This window comes from Aethalodelphis obliquidens, unplaced genomic scaffold (genome assembly GCF_003676395.1).
Source record: "Aethalodelphis obliquidens isolate GAN/ISIS:26980383/991018 unplaced genomic scaffold, ASM367639v1 scaffold14, whole genome shotgun sequence".
In the NCBI taxonomy this organism is placed as follows: Eukaryota; Metazoa; Chordata; class Mammalia; order Artiodactyla; family Delphinidae; genus Aethalodelphis; species Aethalodelphis obliquidens.
In genome coordinates, this window is record NW_020837958.1 from 38,060,019 (window position 1) to 38,086,494 (window position 26,476).

Below are 26,476 nucleotides of genomic sequence, written 5' to 3' on the forward strand. Positions count from 1 at the left end.
TTACCTTTCTGCCAGGAAAGAGGGTCAAAGAGATCCCAAGGTGTGACTTAGAAGGAGAGACTGCAGAGGCTTCTTCCATGGAATAGGGGAAGCCAAGGGCCCTAACAGTCTAGATGGACAGGTAGGTTTTATTTTATTTTTTCTTTCTTTCTTTATTTTTTACTATTTTTTAACATCTTTATTGGAGTATAATTGCTTTACAATGTTGTGTTAGTTTCTGCTGTACAACAAAGTGAATCAGCTATATGTATACATATATCCCCATATCTCCTCCCTCTTGCGTCTCCCTCCCACCCTCCCTATCCCACCCCTCTAGGTGGTCACAAAGCACCGAGCTGATCTCCCTGTGCTATGTGGCTGCTTCCTACTATCTATCTATTTTACATTTGGTGGTGTATATAGGACAGGTAGGTTTTAGAATCAAAGGTGAGGAACCTCCAACTTCCCTATGGGGAAGTTTCATCCCTGACGAAACCCCACTTCTCTTATTCATTCCCCAAACAACCACCCTGAAAAATCTACATCTCTAAATATCCTTGAAAAAATGAAGGACCCCCCCTAATAAGCAGAGGATGATCACAATGGGTGTAATTTATTCAGTACCTCTTGGGGCACTGAACATGGTACTTTATATTCACAATCTCATTTAATTCTCACTACAGCTGTGAGTAGCAGAAATCTTCCTCTCTTGTGTTCAGATCAGGAAACTGGGGCTCAAAGAGTAAAGTCCCTTGCTAGTGTTCAGGACTTAAATTCAGATCTGTGCGGCCCAATTATGCCATGATGATTAAGCTAGACTGGAGGATACCTAGAGCAGAGGTTGCAAACTGGTAGCCCATGGGCCGAGTTCAGACTGAAAAAGTTTTTATATGTACCACTAAGAGTTGGCCAGCACAGTGTTTTAATAAAAATTTTCACTAACCAGGTAAAATTAAGAGATTTGACAACAAAATGTGGATTCCCAGGTCATCCTGAAAAAATAATGTGGCTGACACACTGGACCCATGTTCCCCATGGCAACAGTCAGTTGGAACTGAGTAGTGACTGTTCTCTTCAGGTGCAATCTCCAGACTGACTGCAGTCCCACACTCCCTGAAGTCTTGAATCGAACCCACTGCATTTCTTCCATAGCTCCTCCTTGGGACCTGTAGGCATCTGAGCTTGCAACTCCTATCACAGAACATAACTGGAGTGGTTGAAGAGTTGTGCAGAGAAAGCAAGAAAGTACTGAAAATAGGAGTAACTAAGCTTTTCTTAAAAAAAAAAAGAATCCAAGTAATACCATAGTTAGAGCAGAGTTTCAAACACCTGCATTATCATCCTCAAATTTGATATTTAATAATTGTATGATCTGGGGCAAGTTGATGTAGAAATTAATTAATACATAGAGCTATGTTTAGAATATATTATTCAGAGAAAAAAACTGGTTACTTAACAATATGTAAAGTATGATCACATTGGTATATGTGATGGAAAAAAAGACTACAAGGATATGCAACAAAATGTTTGTCATGGTTATTTGTAGATGGTGAGACTGAAGATTTTCTTCCTTTGTGCTTTTTTTTTGTATTTTCCAAATCTTCTACGATGAACGTGTTGTTACTTCTTGTAAAATAATTTTTTAAAGTTCATTGAAGTTGTGTTTTGAAGACCTCACCTGCTAATATGGAGTAGCCCAACTCCAAAGTGGGGCACGGCAAAGAGCAGATGCTTCTCTAGGAAAGTCCGGTGCCGGTGCAGCCTCTGAAACTTCACACCCTTCTTCCAGCTACAGATCAGAGGGCAGTGACAGTGGCTGTTGCTCTTTATGACACTTCTTCCCAAATCCCATACCCGTCATCACCTACCAGGCCAAGGCCTTGCGTAAGAGGAAATACTTGAAGAACGGAATGAACTGGAGCTGTTGCCAGAGGACAGAGTGGTGGTGCCAGGTACCCAGCGTCATTGCCTCACTGCCCTCCACAGGATGTACGTGCAGGACCCCAAAGGGAGAGAAGATGTAGTGCTCAGAATTCACCTTGTTGGGTGGTACCACCATCAGGCTGTAAGGTCTTTAAGAAAGGGCACAGATCAGAGCCTTGCAAACTTGTGCAGACTCCAGGGAGGGACAAAAGAAGGACAGGAAGGGGGAAATAAGGAGGCAGGAAAGAAGGCGGAAGAAAGTGGGAAGAGGGGAAAGAGAGCAGAATGATCTTCAAACCAGAAAGATGGAATATTCAGAAGAAACAGAAGCCAAAAATAGGTGGGAAGAAAGAAAAAGACCCCTAGCCAGTCCCAAGAAGTTCCTATCTCCAGACCCAGAGAGCTAACATCCCATCAAATCTAAGATGCCATCAATTGTAAGCTTGCAGCATTTTTTAAATTATTTATTTGTTTGTTTATTTATTTAGGCCATGCCAGGTCCTAGTTGCAGCATGCATGCGGGATCTAGTTCCCCAACCAGGGACTGAACCCGCGCCCCCTGCATTGGGAGCGAGGAGTCCCACCCACTGGCCCACCAGGGAAGTCCCTAGGTGCAACATTTTCTTATGAAATGCTAAAATTAAAAAAATGCCACCAATATGATATGCCACCAATTTGTAAGCTGCATCACAATTTCAGAGATGTTGAAATGTGAAAAAAAATGTGCATCTTAGAAATGATAAAATATGTATATCCCTAGATGCTGAAATAGCATGCAGAGATAATCAGGGAATGCTGTTTGGAGTAACTGAGAATGGGGAAAAGCAAGAGTAACTAGAAGACTAGACACAGGCCAATAAAGAGGAAAACTGCCACCTAGTGAACCAGACAAGTACCTCCAGAGCCATCTTAACATCCTACTAAGTTGTCTTATTTCAAGAAAAGGCACCTACATCCCACATTAAATACAATTTATATGTAACTATATAGTAGTTGCAGAAAACTAGTTGCCATAATGCTATGTTTGGGCACATTTAATAAAGCATTTATTCATTTTTAAAAATATTTATTTTTGGGGCTTCCCTGGTGGCGCAGTGGTGGAGAGTCCGCCTGCCGATGCAGGGGACACGGGTTCGTGCCCCGGTCCGGGAAGATCCCACATGCCGTGGAGCGGCTGGGCCCATGAGCCATGGCCGCTGAGCCTGTGCGTCCGGAGCCTGTGCTCCGCAACGGGAGAGGCCACAACAGTGAGAGGCCCGCGTATCACAAAAAAACAAACAAACAAACAAAAAAAACAAATCTACATGACTCAAGCCCCCTCTCTTAACCACTGGGTCAGTTGGCATCTCACAGGGTAGCTACCTACCCTAACTGAAGCCTGACTTCCCAAGGGAACACTCCTTCCCCTGTGGCCTTCTTAATGGAGGCTACTCTTCCTGCACAGGGCCAAGAGTCAGGGATAGCTGAGCAAAGACTCTAAGGAAGTGAGGGAATATGTTCTCCCCTAAGTATAAATCAAAATCTAGGACAGGGAGTTCCCTGGTGGCCTAGTGGTTAGGATTCCGGGCTTTCACTGCTGTGGCCCAGGTTCAATCCCTGGTCAGGGAACTGAGATCCCACAAGCTATGTGGTATGACAAAAAAAAAAAAAAAAAAACTAGGACAAATAAAAGAAAAAAACATTTTTTATAAATTTATTTATTTTATTTATTTATGTTTGGCTGTGTTGGGTCTTTGTTGCTGCACACGGGCTTTCTCTACTTGCAGTGAGTGTAGGCTACTCTTCGTTGTGGTGCATGGGCTTCTCATTGCAGTGGCTTCTCTTGCTGTGGAGCATGGGCTCTAGGTGCGCAGGCTTCAGTAGTTGTGGCATGAGGGCTCAGTAGTTGTGGCTTGCGGGCTCTAGAGCGCAGGCTCAGTAGTTGTGGCACACGGGCTTAGTCGCTCCGCGGCATGTGGGATATTCCCGGACCACGTATCGAACACATGTCCCCTGCATTGGCAGGAGGATTCTTAACCACTGCGCCACCAGGGAAGTACCAAGAAAATTTCGATAAATGCAAATACTTTGAAAGAAAACCTGTTACATGGCAAATAAATAAAGTGAAACAAAAAATGCCAGTTTCCACTTTTACTGATGGTGCACTTGAAATTTGGACCAACACTCCCACTTGAGAACAACTAGAAAAACTGGGCAAAGTATCTGGATAAAATATGAAAATCATCAGATAACCCACAAATCAATCCCCTGGGCTTCCAGTTGGGACCCTGGTTACAACACAGGTTGAACCAGAAAACACCTCCCTCCTTGGTGTGGGACCCCAGCTGCAACTTCTGCTGTTTAGCCTTCCAAGTCTGTTGAAAGCTCATCTCCTCTTCTCCATCTTTCAGGAGCATATAGTAAAACTGACACACCATTGCCTCTACTGGAATCTCTGGCGAAAAGCAGAACCAAGTGCAAAACTCACTTCATTGGGTCCCTTCTTTGACAGATGTTGGCGCTGTGATTATCCACTGCCTTTTTAGTTCGCTTGCTCATGGTTTCTTGTCTCTCTCTGTGCCTAATTGTCTTTGATTGTGCTGCTTCTCTGACTATGACTGAGCTGATAGTTGAAAGCACTAAGCTTGTAATTTTCTTTCTGTAGGCTCTCCACCATGGTCAATAGGCATCTCATCCAACATTGCTACCATTACTATCACTACTGCCGGACAGTCAAGTGTAGCAGCCGCTAGGTGTCAGTAGGTAGGTTATCACTTCCAACCACAGTGACTAATTAATTGTGATGCCACTATAGGTCATGGATTACTAGTATACTATTTCCCATTAAGAAGGAGGCCGGTACTGTCCAAGGCCAAGGACATTACCAAAATAATATCAAAATCCCATATTTGAGGATTGTTTCCTGGGACCACTCGTAATATCAGAGTCTGGTCAGGAAAACAGAAATTGCATTAGGAATTTCAACAAAGTGAATTTAACAGAGAAAATGTGTTTTAGAAAAAGTGTCATAGGACACCTAAAAAGCAAAAAGGGAATATTAAGCGCAGAGACAATAACTGCAGGAAATGGACGCCAGCCCTAGAACTAGAGGAGCAAAAGGAAGAGGTTTCTCTAAGAAGGAGATGCTGCCTGGCTGTTACGAGTATATAAGGAGTTTGCAGGGGTGTGTGTGTGGGGGGGTGCCTTGCAGAGCGGTGACTCAGAACTCTGATGGGAAGATGCTACCCAGCTGGCGTTGGTCCCTCTCAGGATCAGAGGAGGCTGATTCAGAAACTGGCAGCTGCTGCCAGAGTGAAAGACATGAAGAACAAGCAAAGGAAGGACAGAGTCCCTTCTCCTCTCATCCTGCTGTCCAGTCTCCTTCTAGCACTCCCTATTAATCGAACCTAACAGGAAGCTGGCTGAAAAAGGAGAAATGAAGTTTGCAGTCCCAGCCCCAGTATTACAAAGCAGGGAGAGGAGAGCAGAACTAGAGCCAAGAGACCATTGCTTAATAACTGGCACAATGCTCTCAGTGAACTTTCGTTAAATGAACTGATCAGTAAATCAATGGATGGTATAGCTCACTAGCGCTACCTACGTTCAGGAGGAAGAGGTCAGTGTATGCAGGAAATAAGGCTCCCTGGGAGTGGGTATCAGATACTGCTTACCAGTGAGACAGTCCTAGGTTTAAGTTCTTTTTCCATCACTTACTATGTGGTCTTGGACCAGTTACTGAACCTCTCTATGCATCAGTCTATTCATCTCATATATGGAAATAATAATGGCACCTATCTGGTAGGTGGGGATTAAATGACACATGGATATAGAAAAGCTTGATTAATGGTAATTGTTATTGTTATTTCTGGGAAGAGAAGAGACTTGAATAAAGCATTTAAAAATACTAAGATTTGGATCTAATGGAAGAAAGTGAATGAATGCCTCTCAAGTCATGTGGATTGAGACTTGTTTTTATCGCACAGAGATAAAATTAGGACGAAAATGTAGAAGTAAAAAGAAAGTAGTCTAAGGAACAGGATGCCTTGCAAAACACAAAGCTTCCCTGAGAGTGTAAAGATTTAAACAAACACCAAGATTCTTGCATTGGAGTTAGAAGAGATCACCATTAAATTCCGTTCTGAGGCAATGACCAAATGTTTCTATCACTCTAGGACAGAACAAAGAAGACAGAGAAAAAAGTAGAAAAGAATGACTAAGACAAAAAGCTATGAGAGGGCTTCCCTGGTGGCGCGGTGGTTGAGAGTCCGCCTGCCGATGCAGGGGACACGGGTTCATGCCCCGGTCCGGGAGGATCCCACGTGCCGCGGAGCGGCTGGGCCCGTGAGCCATGGCCGCTGAGCCTGTGCGTCCGGAGCCTGTGCTCCGCAACGGGAGAGACCACAACAGTGAGAGGCCCGCGTACCGGAAAAAAAAAAGAAGAGTGGAGAGGAAGCTGAGGAGAAGGGAAGACAGAGGGAAACCAGGAGACAGAGGAGAAATGAGAGGGAAGAGAAGAAAGATAGGAGAGGAGCGGGTCTAGAGAGGAGGAGGGGGGTGGGGAGGCAGGACGGGAGGAAGTCCGGGGGCGGGAGGAGTAGGACAGGGGTCTAGGCGGGCGCTCTCACCGAAAGTCGCTGCTGGGAGCCACGTTGAGATAGAGGAAGTGGATCTTCTTCAGGTATCTCTCTGTCTTCATTACGGTCATTATCTGGCTACCCAGGAGGGAAGTCTGCGGTAAGAAGCCAGTGCTTCTTTCTTGGAAGATCTCCTCCCCAGGAACTTCCGAGTCAAGCTGAGACCTGTATGATAAAAAATCAGGACAGAAGAGGCAGAGCAAAGCGGTCAGGTGGCCACTGTCAGCCAGTGAATGAAGGAGCTAGATCAGGTGCCTGAGAGGACCTGATGTAACCTTGTCAGAGCCTGTCGACCATCTACACCCGAAGGTTCACATACTGAGCAAATACAGCCCATGAGGAGATACAGTCAGGCAACTATATTCGTACACCTGTGTGTGAATAACCTCTCCCCTTCTGATAAGTGAATAATCATTCTGGATTGATTGTGATTACTATGACGTCAGTATTACATAATACTGAGTAAAAGTAATGGGAATACTTGGCTGTCCCAACTCATCACCTTGCAAGCGCACGGTCCTGGATTTCTTCCCTCTGGCAGCCTTCCTAACATTCTTGATCTCCTATCTTTGCCCCCGTTATACCTGCTTTCCAATCCTGCGTGATCTCCATGCTTGTGATTCTTTCTTACTCTTCCTCTATCATCACCCAACTTCCAGCTTCACATCCATCTCTTCCCAGCCGGGATCCGATGATGCATCCTTCAGCCCACTCAAGCCTGCACCAGTACCAACAATCTTCCTACACTTCTACCATACCAGTCGATAAAATTGGTATTAAAATTAATTATTCAAGAAGCCAAAAGTCAATTACCTGGACTAATAATTTTGGTTAGAGCACAAAAATAAAACTCTGAAAAATTAATCAAAGTATTTTTGTGTCATTAATTGACCCAAATCTAGATCAACAGAACAAGTTACCCCAGGGATACAGTGCAATCCTATTCTAAAGTTCACATCAACGGTAGGGTTTATGATTTTGACGTCAGATCAGGACATCTTAATGGTGTAACTGCTATTAAAGATTCATTTCCTCAATAATTAAAGTGCTACATGATCTAAGTAGGTTCAAAAGATCTCAGAACAAAGGAATGTCATCAGCTCCTCTATAGATTCCTGGTGTCCAGTCTCATCTGTGGGCTCACTCTGCTCGATGTCTTAGTACAAATCCTCAGGGAGCTACCCCTTGCAGTCTCCTCAGCTGCTATTCCAGGCCTCAACCTACCCACCCCCTCAACCTATGCCCAGCCCTGCTGAGCTCCCAGTCACCTTCTCTGCCTCCATCTCTGCCCAGGGGAAACTGAGGCTCTCAGCCATGAAATAACTCCCTCAAGTTCAGCTGCCTTTCCACACATTTATCTGTACATATTTCCATCCTAATCTTGTCTCCTAATTTGCGAGGAAGGAGTGACTTTCTTCTCTGCAAGGCTAACTCGTCCATTTGTGCTCAGGATCACTTATCCCGCCTTCATGATGTATTTTTTCTTTTTTTAAGATTTTTTTTTTGATGTGGACCATTTTTTTTAAAGTCTTTATTGAATTTGTTACAATATTGCTTCTGTTTTATGCTTTGGTTTTTTGGCCCTGAGGCATGTGGGATCTTAACTCCCCAACCAGGGATTGAATCCGCAGCCCCTGCATTGGAAGGTGAAGTCTTAACCACTGGACCGCCAGGGAAGTTCCCTTCATGATGTATTTTCAATCTCTTCTTCTTTGACTGTTAGCCTATATTTATTCATTCACTCTACAAATATTTATTGAGCACTTACTTCTCAAGCACCGTCTTAAAGACTATAAACATCTCTCCATTTTTTGGAGTCCTACTCAGACACCACTATTCTTTCAATCTGCTGTCCTAATCTCTCTCTTTCCCTTTCAAGCCAAGCTTCATGAAAGAATAACAAAACGTGATTTCCACTTCTTCACCTTCCATTCACTCCTGTATGCACTACAATCTGCCTTCCTCCTCACAAAATGCCACTGAAACCACTCTCACCAACCTCTTCCTTATTGCTAAATTCAATGAGTATTTCTCAGGTTTTTCTTACTTGCCTCAGTAGCATTTAACACTACTGACTGCTCCCTCCTCCTTGAAACTTTCCTCTTTATTTCACCTCCTAATCTTCAAGATATTTTGTTAACCCTAATCTAAACCCAAACTCCTCTGACGTGCTTTCCCCTAACTCTGATGTGTATACACACACACACACTCCAGAGGAGCAGCCAGGGGAAAGGCCGTGTTCTTTGATTTTTATAGCACTTAACACAAATCGTCACGATATTTTACTTAAATCAACGTACTTAACATCTATCTCCCTTAACTAAGCTGTAAAACCCCAGGGAAGAGCTTGAGTCTATCTTACCACTTCTGTATCCTCACCATCTAGCAGTTCCTGATATATATTAGATAACCAATAATACTTCTTGAATGTATCAATGCCTGGGAGGCCAGGCCTGGGGAACATGGCACAAATTAAGTCACATTAACTAGGCCTCAGAGGTTTACTGCCAGCTCCAAAGAGAGGACAAAGAACTTGGCTTCTTGCCAACATCTCAGCCCATTCTCACTCCAGTTAGGTTCCCCCGGGAAAGGAGACTTATACTTAGGGCCCAGGGAAGATCTTTGACAAGAAGAGTCTGCTGGGGTTACTGAAGGCATACACTGTTGGCACTGGCCACCTGTCATCAGGCCCCCAGGAGCCTGCCTATCTGCCCACCAGTAAGACTTCAGGAAAAACTTGACCCCGCCATTAACTTAGAGCAAAAATTGAGAAAGCCAAGCTAGATTAAAGGTAAAACTACCCTTCTTCCCAGACAGTGAATATGTCACAGACAAGCTGGCCAGAGGACAAGGAGAAATTCCAAGATTAGAGTTAGAGAACTCTCAGAAGAGGGGGTCTCTGGAGGCATTCTGAAACCCTGAAGAGAGCAGTGAGAGCCAGATTGGGGAGAAAATCACCTCTCCAGGGGCCAGGATCCCCTCACTCGCAGGGCAGGAAGAAGGCTCTGGAAGGTCAGAATGAAAGTCCTACCTGTCAGTGCTGCCAACTGTAATGTGCCTTGGAGCTGGCTTAGTTCACACAGACATGAGTGGGAAGGGTCCTCAGACAAGCACTCACCTAGGAGCATCCCGAGGGAAGGACCTGGATCAAACATCCGGCACCCAGCACTAGGGAGGCCCAGAGGCCAGACTCAGGGATTACGAACAAGTGAGAAAAACAACTAAGCGCTATATGAAAAAGAAGTCTAGAAACTCTGGAAACTCAAGCTATTGTCTGAAGCTTTGGCTTCCTCATCGTTGACTTTTGATTTTCATTCATGTCTGCATTTCCCTATGGGGATTAACACTGAGACCGCTGGGTTTATTTTGCAGACAGAAAGGAAGAGGGTTCTTCCTCTCTTTTGCTCAAAGCCCCAGACTAGGTCCCTCACTTACTTAGTCTCTCTTCTTCCGACAGTCTCCTTTTCTGCGTTGTCACCGTCACTGCTTTCATACTGTACAGGGATGTCCGTCGCTAGTGCCAAGGGCAGGAGGCTAAGGCCATCTCGCCAGTGGGCCTCTTCCAGGGCCACCTCAGTACCAACAATACCCAGGCTGTGCTGTAGCTCAGGCAGTGTCAATGGTCGCAGCCATGTGGCCAGCCCCTCCTCTACTTGCTGCCCTCCCCACCGGGCCTGCACAAAAGGGCAGGCTGGGCGTGGGGGCCCGTGATGGAACCTCTGCTTCTGGGGATAGCAGTCAACATGGGAGGTGCCCTCTAACAAAGAGGTGTCTCGGGGAAAGGCCTGGTCCATGGCACCTAGCAGGTCCAGCTGGAGCTGGGCCTGGACCCAGGGTGCCCAGCGGTATAGCCGCTCCAGGAAAGGCAGCAAATCAAGGCGACCAACAAGCAGCGCACGATATGGAGGCAGCAGACCCAGCACTGCGTACATGTAGTACCAAGCTGCAGGGCCGCCATCCTGCAGCACTGCTGAGAACAGAGTTTGGAGCTCAGCTACCAGGAGCTCCAGCACTGCAGGCCGCCCTGGCTGAGTCACTGCCTTCAGAAACTGCCTCTGTTTTCCCTGACAGGCCCAGCGCTGCTCTGCTGTGTCTAGGACACCTACAGAGTGCCGAGATTCAAGGGCTTTAGCTGACGCCTCTTCATCCGAGACCAAGAGGAGCCAGGCATTCAACTGCCGTCGGACTGACCCTGCCCACTGCTCGGGATCCGACTGCCAGTTCCAGGTTCCTGGTTGCTGGATCTCACCTGCTTAGTTCAGCCCAAGAGAGGGCAAGAGAAGGGGGCTTAGGCTCTGGGCAGGGTCAAAGGGATTGGGAGAAAGGGGAAGGGAGGGACTTAGGACAGGAAAATGGATGGAGCTGCAGGACAGAGCTAGACCAGCAGAGGGCCTTTCCTGAGACCCTCAACCGACCCCACAGATTCCCCCCAAGACTGCTAAAAAGCAGGCCCAGGACAGAGGTAGGGCCCTCCCCGCACGAAAGTCCCTTCCCACTGCCCAGAACACTGTCCCCTCACCTGGCCTAAGGGGCACAGGAGGCAAGGGAAGGGAAGAGAACGGCATCTGCTGGTGAGGTTTCATGGGGAAGTGCCTGCTGGAAAAATGGATGAACTTAGACTCGGGTCCCAGGCACAGGCTCGCTCTACTCACAGCCACCTCCACCCAGAGACTCGCACACACACGTGTGATCACTTGTAGACACACACACACCGAAAGGGCTCACTCAGAGGACCTTAGAACAGCAGGGAACTGTCACTGGGATTGGAGCCTGGCGATCGCCTGAAGGGAGGAACAGGTCGTCACTCAGAGGCAGCAAAGCCCCAGTCCCATTTGCCCATGGGCTGAGGGATGTGTTGAGGACAGAAAGCAGAGGGGTGGGTACAGAGAACTACTTGGTTGGATGGAGTGGGGCCCGGGGTAGACCGGAGAGGGCCAGGCTGGAAGGAGGAGGAAAGAAGGAAGAGGAGGGGAGGAAAGGGAGGGGATGAGGGTCCGTAGGAGCGCAGGAGAAGGGGACACGCCTGGGGGCAGTGGCAAGAGTGGGTGTCTAGGGGGCGGTGCGAAAGGAAGCTGATCCCCAGCAGCAGACTCACCCGCAGCCCCACCCCCTCCCAGCGGTTAGAACAGTTACTGGATCGCTTGAGGCCCGAGCCTCCTTTGAGAGCCCGGGCGAAACCAGAGAGGGGCGGGGCCTAGGGGGGAGGGGCCGAGCCCAGGCCCAACCTACAGGCTGCCTGCCGGCCTTGGGAACAGGCCGTCTGACCGGTTGGGTCTGGAAAAGAGCTACGTGGCTGATTTGGGGAAGTCGCAATCCTGAGGGCGTCGTGGGCAGGTGTAATGCACGTGCCTGTTTATCTATTACTGAGCCTGTAAGCTGACACGGGCACCAGCAAGCAGTCTTTGGGACACTCCCCAACCCGGGCACCAGCAAGCAGTCTTTGGGACACTCCCCAACCCGACACACACTCGCAAGTATCTGCCTAGCCCACCTCACCCCCTGCAAAAAACCCAAACAAGACACACTCCTTGATCACAGGGAGCTCAAAATTGGGGTTGGAGGTGGGGGGAACGCCTGAATGATTACAATGAATAGAAACTCAGCACGTGATAGAGTCCCACCTCTGCTTTATAAATCTGATAAGAATCCCAAACTTAAAAACTTAAAATGTCCAAAACCAGACTCCTAACTGCCTCCTTCCAAATAAACCTGTTCCTTTCACTGTCTTCCCCATCTCAGTAAATACCAAGTCCATTTTTCCAGTTGCTTGGGTCAAAATTTAGCGTCACCTTTGACTCCCCTCTCCCCCCACACACATCCCATGTCTAATGCTTTAGCAAATTTTGTTAAGCTATAGCTTCAAAATATATCCAAAATCCAACTATTTCTCACCACCCCAAGAGCTAAACCTTGGTCTAGGCCACTATCACCTCTCACCTAGATTATTCCATAGACTTCTAACTGGTCTCTGTTTCCTCCCTTGCCCCTACAATCTGCTCTTTTCAGAGCAGCCAGTGACCTTTTTCAAATACAGGCAGATCCTATGACTCCTCTGCTCAAAACTCACTAATGCCTTATCATCTCATTCCCTCAGGAAAGCCAAAGTCCTACACAGCCTACAATTTGCTATCTCATCAGCTGGCTGCTACCTCTGTGGCCTTTTGACCATCTATCCCTATTCACACCACTCCTCTGTGCCTGGATCACACTGAGCATGCTCCCCCCCCCCACCCCCGCCAGAGCCTTCATACAGTACATCTCTGCTTACGGTTCATTTAGAAGACAGAGAAGTTTTCTGTGGCTGTGTAACCAATTGCCACAAACTAAGCAGCTTTAAAACAACATCCATTTAGTATCTCACAGTTCTGTACATCGATGCCCAGCATGGCCTGACTGGGTTCTCTGCTCAGGATATCATAAGCCTGAAAGGTCATCTGGGCTGAGTTCTTGTCTGGAGGCTCTGGGGGAAAATCCTCCTCCAAGCTCATTCTTGTTGTTGACAGGATTCAGTTTCTTGTGGTTGTGGGACTGAGGTCCCTGTTTCCTCCTGGGCCTCAGGGGCCACTCTCAGGTCCTAGAGGCCACCTGTCTTCCTTGCCATATGGCACCTTCATCTTCAAACCAGCAGCAGTGCCTCAAATCCTTCTTATGTTTCAAATCTTTCTGACATTCTCTTCTGCATCCAGCCAGAGAAAACTCCCTGCGTTTAAAAAGTTCATGTGGTTAGGCCAGGCCCACCCGGATAATCTCCCTTTCTTACAGTCAAGTATGTCATATAATACAACCTAATCACAGAAGTAAAATCTGTCATATTCACAGTCCTAGGGATTATACAGGGTGTGTACACAGGGGGTGGGAAATCTTGCGCACCATGTTAACATTCTGTCTACTACACATATGCTGTAATAACAAAAAGACCCCCAAAATACGATGGCTTAAACATAATAGAAGCTTACTTTTTCTCTCACACAACTGTCCAGGAATAAGTACTCCAGGGCTAATATGGCAGCCTTTTAGTTGTTCTGCCTTCTTCAAGGAAGTGGTCCTTATCTTCAAGGTCCAAGACAGTTCACCACCATGTGTGTTGGGCCTCATCCCAAGTAGTGAGATGGGGGAAAGAGTAGGAGAAGGCCCACCCTTACCCTTAAGGGCACAACCTGGCAATGCATGCATCACTCGATCACATGGACACACCTAGCTGCAAGGAAAGTTGCAAAATCTGATCTTTATTTTCAGCCACCATCTGCCCAGGTTAAAGTCAGGGGTTCTATTAGTAAAGGAAGAAGGGGACGATGGATGCTATGGGCAAGTAGAGGCTGATGCCACAGTGAACACTCTTTTTCCAGATGTCCACGAGGCTTCCTCCCTCATTTCAAGTTTCTGCTTAAGGAGACCTCATTAGTGAGTTCTTCTCTGACAACCTAGCCTAAAATAGCAACACTGTCCTCAGCTTCCTTATCCTTCTTACCCTGCATTGATTTTCCCCATAGCACTTATTACCATCTCATATCAATACTTACTTAACTGCTTATTGTCTGTTTCCCCTGACTAGAAGCATAAGCTCCACGGTGGCGGTTTCTGACTGCTCTCTGCTGTACCCCCAGCCCCTAGTACTAGGCACCATGAGTAGGTGATCACAAAATATTTGTGGAACAAAGGCATAAATGTATAGCAATCAATCGTCATTAGTGAGAAACAGGACAGACTCTGGAAGTCACACTGACTGGATTGAAAACCTGACTCCACCACTTGCTAGTCATGGGATATTTTACTGCAATTTTATTTTTTTGTGTAAAATGAAGATAACAGTAGTACCTACTTTATAGGGTTGTTGTGAGAATTAACTGAGTTAATGTATATAAAATGCTTAGACTAGAGCCTGGTAGATAGTACACACATGATATAACTGACCTGTGTGAGCTGCGTGCTTTTGTTGTTGTTTATGGCACTCTACCAAGTGCTGTGGACGTAATGGTGAACGAGACATAAAAGGGTTCAATGAGGGCACAAATAAGAATCCTTCCTGGAAAAGGCAAGGAAGAGTTACAGGTAGGCCTTAAAGTTTTAGGCCTTAAAATAATAGTTTTTTCCAGTTATAAAATAAATTATGGGGATGTAATACACAGAGGAGGGAATACAGTCAATAATATTGTAATAACTTTAAATGGTGACAGATGGTGACTAGACTTACTGTGGCGGTCATCTCATAAGGTATATAAATGTCAAATCACTATGTTGCACACCTGAAACTAATATAACTATGTATATCAATTATACTTCAATTAAAAAAAGTTTTCCAGACAGACAAAGCCAAAAGGGAATTTTGTTCAGTAACCTCTACTGAGCCTTCAACACTACCTAATAATCTAATTATGTTCCTTTTGTCAGTTCACTCTCTCATTCTGTGCAATGACTATTTCAAACCTTCTGCTGTACTTTCTCATCTTCCATTTTCTTTGGCTTTACTCTCTGATGATACCTTCACTTCTGAATTATCAGTGACTAACGCTCAAAATGGGGATGAAACAATCCCAGAAAAATTACACTAAGAAATAACAGGACCTTGAGAAACTTTTAGATTTAATGGCTGGAGGTGGGTAAGCCCGCAAAGGAGGCTAAGAAGCTGTGGCCAGAGGTAGTAGTGAAAACACAAGTGGAATCACAGACACCAGTGAGAGTGTCCATGAGGAACAAGTCGATAGTACCAGATGCCACTAAGAAGTGAAGTAAGCTGAGGAAATAATCACTGGATTCAGGGATATGAAGGCCACTTGGTGAGCTAGGGTGACCTCAGCAAGAACTATTTCAATAGAATAAAGGTTACAGAAGTCAAAATAGGGTGGGGGGAGAAGTGGGAATGGAGAAGACCAAAGTATCCACTGTTTTGAGTTTAGCCGTAAAATGGAAAAAAACTGGACGGTACCTGTGAGGTAGAGTGGTTCGTTTGCTGTAACGGGAGTCTTCGGCATGCTTAAACACTGATGAGAATTTAGTAAAGTGGGAAAAAGTCAGAGATCTCCAAAGAAGGAAGGACTAGGATTCAGTGCACAGGAACAGGCACTGGCCATGAGCGATATTTGTCCTGTTTAGACAGGAGGGAAAGAGGAGAGAATGATGCAGATGTAGATGGGTGACCAAGTTTTGAGTTGCAAGATGTTGCGGAAGTTCCTAACTGATAGCTTTTACTTTTGCCTATGAAGTTAAAATAAGGTTACCTGCGGAAAGTGAAGAGAATCATGGGGATAATAAGAGGCTTAAGAATATTGGTTTGGGGCTTCCCTAGTGGCACAGTGGTTAAGAATCTGCCTGCCAATGCAGGGGACATGGGTTCGAGCCCTGGTCCGGGAAGATCTGTGGAGCAACTAAGCCCGTGAACCACAACTACTGAGCCTGCGCTTTAGAGCCCATGAGCCACAACTACTGAGCCCACGTGCCTAGAGCCTGTGCTCCGCAACAAGAGAAGCCACCGCAATGAGAAGCCCGCGCACCGCACCGCAATCATCAGTAGCTCCCACTCACCGCAACTAAAGAAAGCCCATGCGCAGCAAAGACCCAATGCAGCCAAAAAATAAATAAAAATAAATAAATTTATATAAAAAAAGGAATATTGATTTGAAATAGTCATTGCAGGGAACAGGAAAGACGACTAGAAAAATCTAGTGGGATTACAGGGCCTCAGACTCCATTTGAAGTTGATAACCATGGATTCATAGCGATATAAATCTGCTCTATAGTCATTACCTTGGGCAGTTTTTAGATGTCCAAATGCAGGCACAAATGTTTCATTTTACCCAGGCCCAACAAAGAAATGAGAGGGAAGGAAATTTAGCCTATTCCAAAAGAATTACTAGAATTTCATAAGGACTTTGTTTTTGGCCACGCCCCATAGTGTTCGGGAGCTGAGTTCCTAGACCAGGGATCGAACCCAGGCCCCCTGCAGTGGAAGTGCGGAGCCTCAACCACTGGACGACCAGCGAAGTCCCAAGAATGACTAGAATTTAAGCTCGACAGGAATCTAAAGACAGGAAGGTGTTAATGGAGAGAATGTAGAAGCAATGGTCTGAACGCTGCATTGAAATTAAAAAAAAAAAAAAATGGTAGAGGAATAGTCCAATAAACAAAGAGGAAGGAATACAGTCAGTGAATAAGATGCAAGTAATAGTGTTTTGAAGATGGAACAGTTTGGGGTGGTGGACAATGGAAAGGATGTAAGTAAGAGTAGCCGAGACAGAGTAGAAATCATTAGAGATTGGGTCAAGGAACTAAGAGACAAAAAACACTGAACGGACTGTCTTGTGTAACATTAAAGTATCAAGAGGAAGACCAACGGCTAGCTCTGCAGAGGAAAGTAGGAGAGTGGCAGTTACTACAGATAAGTAATAAGAGAGGTGATACAGTTGAATAGGCTCAAAGGAATTAGACTTTGCAAAGGAGTAGGCAGTTAAGTTCTGAAGCCACAATAGCAAGAACAACCCTGTCTCAAATATGTGTTTGTGATAAAGGGATAAAGCTTTGTCAACATTTATCCTCGTGTTGTGCTTGAAACATCACATTGCTCATTATACCAATGGCTAAGACGTCATGGTAAGACCTCAAGGAGATTTCAGTGACAAAGGAAGACGGATAGTAGGAAGAAGGTACTTTTCGTTAAGTATTGAACCTATTTATAAACAGAAAGGAAAGAAGAGATTAAAAAGTCTTGGTGGATCAGACTGAGGGACAGTTGTCTTTCCATGCCTAGGGAAAAGTTGACTGCAGATGAGCAGGCAAATATAAGCTCTGGAAGTTCAAAGGACATAGGCTTTAGAGTCAGACAGATCTGTGTTCCTAGCCCTTCTCCAGCAATTACTAATTACGTGACATGGAAACATAGATAATTCACAGTGGAAGTTTATTGCAGGGATATACATAAATATCAATGGAGAAGAATCCTCCCACTATCAGAATATCCCAGGTCCCCAATCCTGTCTCTGGGAATTGCGAAGTTCACAAGCTGCTTTACCTGCATTTACACTTTTCAAGGAGAGAACTTTATTGGGCAGACATGAAGCCACTCAGTAGGAAAGTTCCTGATCAACAACTTTTTTTATTAAGGGTCTTAGCAAACCTTTCTGTTCAAGATTTGTTCAGCTAATGAGGCAAAAAGCTGATTAGAGCCACTTTTCTCAATAGGTAACTGCGTATAAGGTGGGCTTCTGGTACATACTGAATTCTTGCCTCCTCATCTGTTAAGTGGGGATAATACCAAGACCAGAACCTATACAAAGCGGGTGCTCAACAGATATTTTGAAAGGCAGCCTGATGTAGTAAAAGATTTTAAAGACAGGTCTGCATTTTCAGACAGGGTCTGCTACCAGAGAATTTCAATGCCCTGATCTGTACAGGAGAGGAAACATCTGCTTTGTGGATGGTTGTAAGTTTTCTTTTATTTCTTTTTTTTTTTTTTTTTTTAATGATTGTAGGAGCCAATGTCTAAGAAGTTCTACTTCCATTTTAAAAATCAAACATGGTCACCTGATGGGGAATAGTCAAGGATGAGGCAGGGGATTAAGGAGAGCAATGAAGGTGTAAAATAACTGCTGTAGTGATTAGGAGAGCAAACAGACCAGGAACTCACAAAGGGTTGCCTGTTTGTAACGAGGGCTTGGTTGAGGTTGGAGATCTTGAATATTTAGTGGCATTCACTACACAGCTTTGTTTTTCTCTAGCAGTGTGAATGGAGGAACGGAAATGTTAAAACAGCTGATACAAAAAGGACACAAAAATGGCAAGAAAATTCAGTGATGTATAGGCCACTCAGATTGCTGAATACAGAAGTAAATTCCACACGGAGGGAAATAATGAGGAAAGAACAGACAGGCTGGAATTAGAAATCACAGAACAGGCACAGTGGGAACAGTCTGGGGTAGAGGAAGAGATGGAATCAGGAGATTACAGACAAGCAGTGAGACATTAAGGTAACATTCAAGAAGTCCTGAAGATCTGGCTTTCTTCCTTTTTTTCCCATAACCATCACCATCTACTTCTCCCTTAGGTTTTTATCCCTCGAGTCTGACTGTATTGCAGAATATGGTTCCACAAGTTTTCCCCTTTCTGACTGCTCCTGAAGACAAGCACACAGATCTTCTTTGTTTAAAGATTTTACTGCTCATCCTAAGAAGACAGAAAACATTAAGTAAGTAACAACTTGAGGAAGTGGTTGACGTTCCAGAACACCCCAGAATTCTTACAGGTTTCATCTCTGTCTGAGGCTACTGACTTCCCAGGAGGTAGCGCCTAAAAGCCCTGTGGATTCTTAATCTGCTGTCCTTAGATATCTCTAAGTGAGCCATTTAAGTCAGACAGATTTAAGGACAGCTAGACAGAGTTCCCATTTTCTGTCATCTGGGCAGAAACCAACTTCTTGTCGCTATTACCAGTCTTAAAATTGTACCCACAGATGTCGCTTTAACCAGGTGCCTGGGAATGCTGACGTTTTCCTTCTACACATTGAAGGCAATTTCTCTGCTGCCAGGGCTGAAGCATCCTGACAGAATAATAAAGATGGTGTCAATCAAGTGGGCAAAGCTTCCTTGCCCAGAATATAAACCAAACAAAGTAAAAGTGGGTTTATTAGCTCCAGGAAAAGGAGCAACAGTACCTAGCTCTCAGGCAACTCCTCACTTTCTATATACAGGTCGCACCCAGCCCAAGGTCCACTGGCTCCTTAAATATGAGGGTCCATCCGGTGCCTCCCTTCCCGGGGTTGGGGACGGCTAGCTCCCTGATGGCGAGGTTTCGGGCTGTTCGGCAGCAACACCTGGCACAGATGAGGCAGCCTCGTAGTCTGCGATGCGGCGCTGTACCAGGGCAGGCATGAGCTGCACGTAAGCGGCCATGAGGCGGTGGTTGGAATGGATCAGCTTCCCAGCACAGCTGTGCAGACAGGCCTCCTGGAAAGAAGACAGGGTGGAAGTAGAAGCCAAAGGTGTCTCGTCAGGTCCGTCTCCTTCCTTCCCATCCCCAGCCTAGGGGCGAGGGTCGCAGAAAGGCCAGTGCCAGAGGTAGGGGAAGTGGCGGAAGAGGGAAGCAGTCTACGGTTAACTCTGAGGATCGAGGGTAATCTCCCTACTCGGTTCCCCCACCTAACCTCCTCAGCATCCAGAGCTCGGTGGTGCAGGCTGGGCACGCAGCGCTGGAAGCAGAGTTCCGTCATCCGATTGTAGACCAACAGGAAGTCCCGCAGCTGGGAAGAAGGGGGACAAGGAACTCAGCGAAGAGGGGCCACATCTCAATTCAAGGCCGCGCCGCCCGAGCTTTCCCAGGACCGCACCCCATGGCCCGACGTTCCCAGCCCTCTGATGCCTGGTTCCTTGGGGTTCCCGCCATGCAGACAGGGATGCTAGCTGAACGCGTGGCCCCAAAGCTCCCACTCACGTTTCTGAGCTGCTGCTGCTGTTGCTGCTGCTGCTGCTCCATCACGCCACCGGCGCGTGCCCTACGTCACTTCCTTCACAGCTTCTCGGTAACGCCCCGGAAGTGACCTCTTGTGACTCCCCAGGGACAGAGAGGTTGGCTCCAGGATAGCCCTGCCCCCAGATGCCAACGTCACTTCCGCCCTCATAATCTGCGACGTGGCCGGCTTCTTCTGCCCGTGAGAGGACGTCACTTCCGCCGAGTCCCTGACCTGCTGCTAGGATCGCGACAGGAACTGGAGCCCGAGGTCCCCGCGCGGCCCGGGCCTGGCGCCCTGAGGGGAAGAGCCGCCCGGCCCGAGGTGAGAGGGACGTGCATGGGCGAGGGCAAGTTGAATGCACGAACCTGACGTGAGGGCAAGATGCCTCTGAACCCTGGGGAAGGATGAGGACACACCTGATGCCCAGGTGTATGGGGGGAGGGCGGAGACTCACACACCTGGGGAGACATAACTGACTTTGGAAGGGATCACCTACCTATGTACTGGGAAAAAGAGGCTTTTCCCAGAGGTTGTGAACTTATACCAAGTGATTCAACAAAGGCCTGAAGGAGGAGGGCCCGAGGAAGAGGAGGTGCATGGGATGGAGGAAGGGGAGACCCCCTGCAGGAAAGAGGAAGAAACACTAAAGGAGTGTGAGAGGCCGAGCAGTGGAGAACATACCTGAATGGGGGTACACACCTGAGCCCTGGGAAAGGGGTTCATCTCCTGATGGGGAGAAACACCTGCATGTGCATATGCTTCTTGAGAGCACAGACTTTATCTCTCTTGTTCACTGCTGTTTCTCTATTGCCTCAAATAGTGCATGACACGTAGTAGGCACTCATTAAATGTCTGTTGAGTGAGTGAATGCATGAATGATCACCGGAGTCCTGGTAGGATAGGGGGGTTCATGAGAACATGACCTCAGGTCAGGCACACCTGAGGCCTGGGTGTGCGTGTTACCAATATGCACCTTGGAGGGGAGAAACACATACTTCAGGGAAGAGTAGTGGCCAAACCCCAGAACACTGAGGCCCTGGGACAACCTCCGAAATGGCAGGGGAGATCTTCCTCTTTGGAGTCCTGGCCAGTTTCCAGAACTGTCTGTGTTGGGCTTTGCAGGGCGCTGGGGTAGAGACTTTGACTCCAGTCCCTTCGCTAGCCATGACGGACGGGATCCTAGGGAAGGCAGCCACAATGGAGATCCCCATCCACGGGAATGGTGAAGCTGGGCAGCTTCCTGAGGATGATGGGCTGGAGCAGGTGCTTCTGTTTGATTCTTCATATTGTTTCACTTGAGGAATCCCAACTCATAAACCCTGAACCCTCGTCCCTATTCCAGTAGCCTTCCCCTAACTTACCTAATCTCCCTTCAATCTTTTTACAAATCTTTGTTCTGATTCTGTGCAGACTTCCCTTGTGTGCTCTCTCTATGATGCTTCAATCCAAGCTTGTTTTCACCCCCAAAATGCTTCAGCTGCCCCTATGTTCCTGAAGCCCCCCTCTTCTCTGGCCTATAGGACCTCCAGCAGGTGATGGTGTCAGGACCCAACCTCAATGAAACCAGCATTGTGTCTGGTGGCTATGGGGGCTCTGGTGATGGACTCATCCCCACAGGTATGAATGATCAGAACAGGACAGGAAGCCTGAGTGGAGAGGGGGAGAGTGGTGGTTCTAGGGAGCATAGAGTATGTCTAAGAAGGCTTGAATTATGTCTGGAGATCCTGGGAACCTCTGCTAGTATGAACCCTATGGAATCTCAGCCCAAGGCCAGTTCCCAGAGTTGTCCATCTGCTCCCACTTGTCATTTAGCCCCACTTGTCCTTTCTCTGCTGTCACAACCTGAGTCAAGCAAAGAACTCTGTTTCCCGGGCCTCCCCTGCCTGCTCTGGAGCCTGAATCTGATTTGGAACTTTGTGAGGCTTCTCAGCGTTTTACTTTAGACTCTAACATTTAGAGGAACAAACAGCTCTGAATCTCACACTGACTAGTATCCACGTGGGAATGTCAGCCGGGTTTTCTGTTTGATGGACCCACTATCCTTGATCAGTCACCCCATACTCAGCCTATTTCCTGCTGTTTTCTCTACCCCTGTACGCTAGCAACTCCCTCTTCCCTCCTTCTTCAGTCCCCACCGCCACTTCAGAAGGAGGCCGGATGTATATTGGGTTTTGGGTCTCAGGGCACAATGTATGAGTTCCTCCTAGTGAGTAGGAGAATCTAATTGTCTCTAGGTTCTGCTCCTTCAGGGAAGTCATTTTCATGTGCTGGGAGGGAAGTATGGGCGGAACCACAGAGGTGTCTGATTGTATCTGAGAGAGGCTGGTGTCAGAGAACTTGGTCCTTTAGGGTCTGGCCGCCATCCATCTCACAATACCAACTCTGCTGGCCCTGGAGATGAGGTGGCTCGGGGCATCGCTGGAGAGAAGTTTGACATCGTCAAGAAATGGGGCATCAACACATATAAGGTGGGATTCAGGCACCTTTCCCTTCCCCCAAACTCCCCTGGGTACCTTTTCCCCGTCTTCCAGATCCTAACGTCCCATCTGTGGCTGAGACTAGGAGCCTGGGGATGCTGGGGAAGGTACGTTTTGGGAGGACAGGGTGCTAGGGTCTCTGACCTATTCCCTCACTTCCCAATCAGTGTACAAAGCAGCTGTTATCAGAGCGATTTGGCCGAGGCTCCCGGACTGTGGACCTGGAGCTAGAGCTGCAGATTGAGCTGCTGCGTGAGACGAAGCGCAAGTATGAGAGTGTCCTGCAGCTGGGCCGGGCACTGACAGCCCACCTCTACAGCCTGCTGCAGACCCAGCATGCACTAGGGGACGCCTTTGCTGACCTCAGCCAGAAGTCCCCAGAGCTTCAGGTGCCTCAGCCAGGCCTGAGAGGGTGGGGGGCTGGGCCCGGGCCCGCCAGGCAGTCACCCCTCAGCCTCCCTCCCTCCTGCAGCCCAGAGGGAGAACCCCTCCAGGGCGGGCCCAGCTCTGCCCCCAGCAGCACCCACCTGTGGAGGCAGGGGCTTGTACGGAGGTCCAGAAGTTGGAGGGGGTGGGGCAGGCGGCACACCAGGTGCCTCACAAGTACCCCTCTCTGCATTGACAGGAATGCCTTCAGTGCTCAGCCTAATCGGAGCCCCTCCTTTGCCTGCTGCACTAGCTTTCCCTACTCCAGTTCTGTGAACTTCATCTGAGGCCCTCACTCCTACATTCCTGTCCCAGGCATCCCCAGGGCAGCCCCACTAACGTTGGGGCTAAGAGAGCCTTGCTGGAGGCAGTGCTGGGTTGTTCCACTTTCAATGGCTGGTTCCTCCCGGGAGAGGAGGGGAAAGAAGGGCCCTACAGCCCCGACTGTTACTCAAGGCCTGTCCCTCCCTTCTGCCCTCAGGAGGAATTTGGCTACAATGCAGAGACGCAGAAGCTGCTGTGCAAGAATGGAGAGACGCTGCTAGGGGCTGTGAACTTCTTTGTCTCTAGCATCAACACGTTGGTAACCAAGACCATGGAAGACACACTCATGACTGTCAAACAGTATGAGGCTGCCAGGTGTGGGCACTGGCAGGGCCTAGGGTTTGGGGCATTTGGCTGGCATGGGTGGAAGTTTGAGCTTTAGGGGCACAAGAATTGAGAAAAGAAAGGAGAGTATGTGTGGAGGGCAAAGGGGTGGAGACCAGCCCATATCACCCCCTCCCCAGGCTGGAATACGATGCCTACCGGACAGACTTAGAGGAGCTGAGCCTAGGCCCCCGTGATGCAGGGATGCGCGGTCGACTTGAGAGTGCCCAGGCCACTTTCCAGGCCCATCGGGACAAATATGAGAAGCTGCGGGGAGATGTGGCCATCAAGCTCAAGTTCCTGGAAGAAAACAAGGTGCTAACCCCACCCCTTTGACCCAGCCCACCTTCCCATCTGTAACACTGACCTCACCCCCCCAAAAAAAAAAACCCTCCCCATTATTGGACGGGGAAATGCGGCCTGGCTAAGGAGTGGGATCTTCCCCAGCCCACTCAAGCCCTGGACCTTTCCCGTCACCCTCCCTCTGATCCCTTGAGGATTTGACTGCCGATCCCAAGAACATAACTGGGAAAAACCCACCCCTTAAGCTTGGGTGCCAGAACCTCTGGCCCTGCCAATCAGGTCAGGTTTCTCCTATCACACTGGCGTTTATCCTTTGGCTCCCTTGATGGAGGTCAGCCCCCACTCCAAAGGCACGATCAGAGCGGAGTCCATGTGCCCCTGGTCTGGGCTCAGGCTCACAGCCCCTCAGGAAGGGTGTCTGAGTCCAGTCTCAGCTGACCTCGCTGGCCCCCCAGATTAAGGTGATGCACAAGCAGCTGCTGCTCTTCCACAATGCCGTGTCAGCCTACTTCGCTGGGAACCAGAAACAGCTGGAGCAGACCCTGCAGCAGTTCAACATCAAGCTGCGGCCTCCAGGAGCTGAGAAGCCCTCCTGGCTGGAGGAGCAGTGAGCCACTCCAGGCCAACCTGGCTGTCAAGGACATTGGGAGGGGCAGTCCCAGGGTGGGGGAGATTTGGACATGGGACATCCCTTGCCACCTGCGCTCTGGCTTGGGTTCCCTTTCCCTGGCTGGGGCCTGACAGGAGGTCTGCAGGCCCAGCAGCTGCTGCCCTGTCCTTTATCTTCCTGGCCACTGGGCTTCATTCCCAGATCTTTTCCTTCCACTCCACAGCCACAGGCTATGACAAAAACCACTCCCTGGCCAATGGCATCACTCCTCAGGCCTATCCCAGTTCCTGGGGTGTGCCCCCTGACCAATGGCAGAGCCTCAAAAGGCCCTGTCAGCCAATGGCAGCTCTTCTTGGGCTCCCCTGGGCCAATGATGTTGCCTCCAATATCCTTTGTCCCTCCTCAATGCGTGCCCATTGCAGAGAAGGGGACTGGGACCAAAGGGGTGGGGATATGGGGAGCCCCATTTCTGGCCCTGCATCTGAATGGGTCTCCCCTCACCTACCTACCCAGTTTAATTGTGCTTAGAGCCCTGGAAGATTGGGACCTAGCACTAGGAATAAACCTTTCATAAAAGCAGGCCCAGTGAGGTCAATTTGTGGGGGACTCTAGGAGGGTGGTCTGGGTAGAGAAACACTCAGTCTAATTACACACCAAACTCCTATCATTTCAGGAGAGCTGGGGCCAGATAGCTGAAGTCACAGGTTTCAGGAACAATCTGAGGGCCTACTCTCCTCCCCCAGCCCCAGTAGAAGCCAAAGCTTTATTTGCCCTTTAGGCTAGCACCAAGATAGCAATGGATCTTAAAACACAGGGCCCAGAGCGGGTTGGGCCCACTGACCTCCATCATCCAATCATTCATACAGCAAATATTTACTGAGTGTTTTTATTTGCCAGGCACTGCGCTAGACCCTGGCGAAACATCGGAATAAAACACGGTCCCTGCCCACAGTGCTTACAGCCTAGTGGGGGATAGAGGCAAGTAACTAGGCAACTACAATACAGTGATAAGTACTAGGATACAGAAATACAGAAGTACAGGGGGCTATGGGAGCACAGAGGAGGGGCATCTAGCCTAGATAGGTGGAGATGGGGATGTCAACTTGAAAGCTGAGACCTGAGGGTAACTAGAGGATAGCCAGGTAAAGAGTAGGGGGAAGAGCATCTTGGGCAAAGAGGCCAACATACGTGAAGGCCCTGAGTAGGAACAGGAAGGAATTCAGCTTGGGAAGAATGAAGGGGGAGTGGCTAGAGGATGACTCTAGAGGTAAGGTGGTAGATCATGCTGAGCCTCTTCAGGCTGCTTACGGACTTTTGCCCTTTGTTCAAAGGAGCTGTGAAGCCTTATCAGCAGACGTTTGACGACAGGGGAGTTTAGGACTGAGAAAAGAAGTCTTTGTGAGGCTTCAAATAGTGTTATACAGACCGGAGTTGCCTCATATTGAGTAGTCTCTTAGCCCTGGCCCCATATTCCAAAGCAAGGGTGAACCCTGTCTGAAGCTCATTCACAAGCACCACAGCACCTGCGCTGGGTGCCAGAACTGAGGCAGATTAGAAGTCAAGGCACTTCCCAGGGTCCCTGCTGCATCCCGGTGTTGAGCCCAAATCTGAACCTTGTGTGATGCAAGAAAGCTCCCCAATAGCACTTTGATTTACTCAGGGACCGGGTACCATCACCCTATGCTCCTTGACCAAGGAATGCTCCAGATTTTTTCAGCATTCTCCTCTACCTCTGGAAGGGTGCAGTTATCTGACTGGAGCTTCATTATAGAGTGGGGTGGCCCCTCACTTTATGGGCCGCTGGGGCTTTTTCAACATGAAAGGTACTGAGGTTCCAAGTGACTGGAGGCAGGACCTATAAGCAGAGCTCAAACCCTGGTTCCAGCACTTTCTGCCTGAGTGATCAGGGTTAATGTCTGGGGAGCCAAGGGCCCTCAGTTATTTCCGTTGCAAAACACGGCTAATAAAAGAAGCTACCTATTAAGATTATGTGTACTAAAGAAGATAATATATGTAAAGTGATTCGTTATGTGTCTGGCACATAATAAGCACTCAGTCCTTG

The 26,476-nt window shown here is 48.0% G+C and overlaps 3 protein-coding genes across 10 annotated transcripts in view; 1 reads left to right on the forward strand and 2 right to left on the reverse strand.

Annotated features, from left to right (window-relative positions):
• DNHD1 (dynein heavy chain domain 1) overlaps positions 1-12,896 on the reverse strand; it is a 68,385-nt gene extending 55,489 nt beyond the window's left edge. Inside the window, 6 exon segments of the mRNA XM_027114549.1 lie at positions 1,658-1,768; positions 1,848-2,051; positions 6,507-6,680; positions 9,951-10,764; positions 11,035-11,108; positions 12,784-12,896. Coding sequence (XP_026970350.1) covers positions 1,658-1,768; positions 1,848-2,051; positions 6,507-6,680; positions 9,951-10,764; positions 11,035-11,098 — 1,367 coding nt within the window. The 5' untranslated portion in view covers positions 11,099-11,108; positions 12,784-12,896.
• Positions 12,126-20,145, reverse strand: TIMM10B (translocase of inner mitochondrial membrane 10B). Of its 6 annotated transcripts, XR_003434551.1 has the most exons (6): positions 19,932-20,092; positions 19,645-19,740; positions 18,953-19,447; positions 14,427-14,538; positions 13,472-13,713; positions 12,126-13,215 (listed from the first exon to the last, which is right to left on the reverse strand). XR_003434551.1 is itself a non-coding variant. In XM_027115534.1 (5 exons), the coding sequence occupies exons 1-4, from the start codon at positions 19,971-19,973 to the stop codon at positions 18,998-19,000; spliced, it is 315 nt and encodes a 104-aa protein (XP_026971335.1). In that variant the 5' UTR covers positions 19,974-20,145; the 3' UTR covers positions 17,390-18,668; positions 18,953-18,997. The 6 variants fall into 6 exon arrangements, 4 of the variants coding, with proteins under 4 accessions (XP_026971335.1, XP_026971336.1, XP_026971334.1 ...); XM_027115534.1 differs by lacking the exons at positions 12,126-13,215; positions 13,472-13,713; positions 14,427-14,538 and adding an exon at positions 17,390-18,668 and having other exon boundaries at positions 18,953-19,041; positions 19,315-19,447; positions 19,932-20,145; XM_027115535.1 differs by lacking the exons at positions 12,126-13,215; positions 13,472-13,713; positions 14,427-14,538 and adding an exon at positions 17,390-18,668 and having other exon boundaries at positions 19,315-19,447; positions 19,932-20,142.
• An 18-nt stretch (positions 20,146-20,163) lies between these two features.
• On the forward strand, positions 20,164-24,993 carry ARFIP2 (ARF interacting protein 2). 3 transcript variants are annotated; one of them, XM_027115528.1, is made up of 8 exons: positions 20,164-20,271; positions 21,073-21,213; positions 21,471-21,567; positions 22,300-22,418; positions 22,595-22,816; positions 23,335-23,492; positions 23,642-23,816; positions 24,260-24,993. In XM_027115528.1, exons 2-8 carry the CDS (start codon positions 21,115-21,117, stop codon positions 24,413-24,415), a joined length of 1,026 nt encoding a protein of 341 aa, XP_026971329.1. In that variant the 5' UTR covers positions 20,164-20,271; positions 21,073-21,114; the 3' UTR covers positions 24,416-24,993. The 3 variants fall into 3 exon arrangements, with proteins under 3 accessions (XP_026971329.1, XP_026971330.1, XP_026971331.1); XM_027115529.1 differs by lacking the exon at positions 21,073-21,213 and having other exon boundaries at positions 20,168-20,271; XM_027115530.1 differs by lacking the exons at positions 20,164-20,271; positions 21,073-21,213; positions 22,300-22,418 and having other exon boundaries at positions 21,508-21,567.
• Positions 24,994-26,476: the final 1,483 nt, after the last annotated feature.

What these genes read in the sequence shown, in the direction of transcription:
- TIMM10B (XM_027115534.1), bottom strand. Translation starts at nt 19,973, where the DNA reads ATGGAGCAGCAGCAGCAGCAACAGCAGCAGCAGCTCAGAAAC. An exon ending in GAGCTCTGGATGCTGAGGAG is followed by an intron (nt 19,448 to 19,644) that starts GTTAGGTGGGGG and finishes TCTTCTTTCCAG; the next exon opens with GAGGCCTGTCTGCACAGCTG. An exon ending in GGCTGCCTCATCTGTGCCAG is followed by an intron (nt 19,042 to 19,314) that starts GTGTTGCTGCCG and finishes TTATTCTGTCAG; the next exon opens with GATGCTTCAGCCCTGGCAGC.
- ARFIP2 (XM_027115528.1), top strand. Translation starts at nt 21,115, where the DNA reads ATGACGGACGGGATCCTAGGGAAGGCAGCCACAATGGAGATCCCCATC. An exon ending in AGGATGATGGGCTGGAGCAG is followed by an intron (nt 21,214 to 21,470) that starts GTGCTTCTGTTT and finishes TCTGGCCTATAG; the next exon opens with GACCTCCAGCAGGTGATGGT. An exon ending in AAACAGTATGAGGCTGCCAG is followed by an intron (nt 23,493 to 23,641) that starts GTGTGGGCACTG and finishes CCCCCTCCCCAG; the next exon opens with GCTGGAATACGATGCCTACC.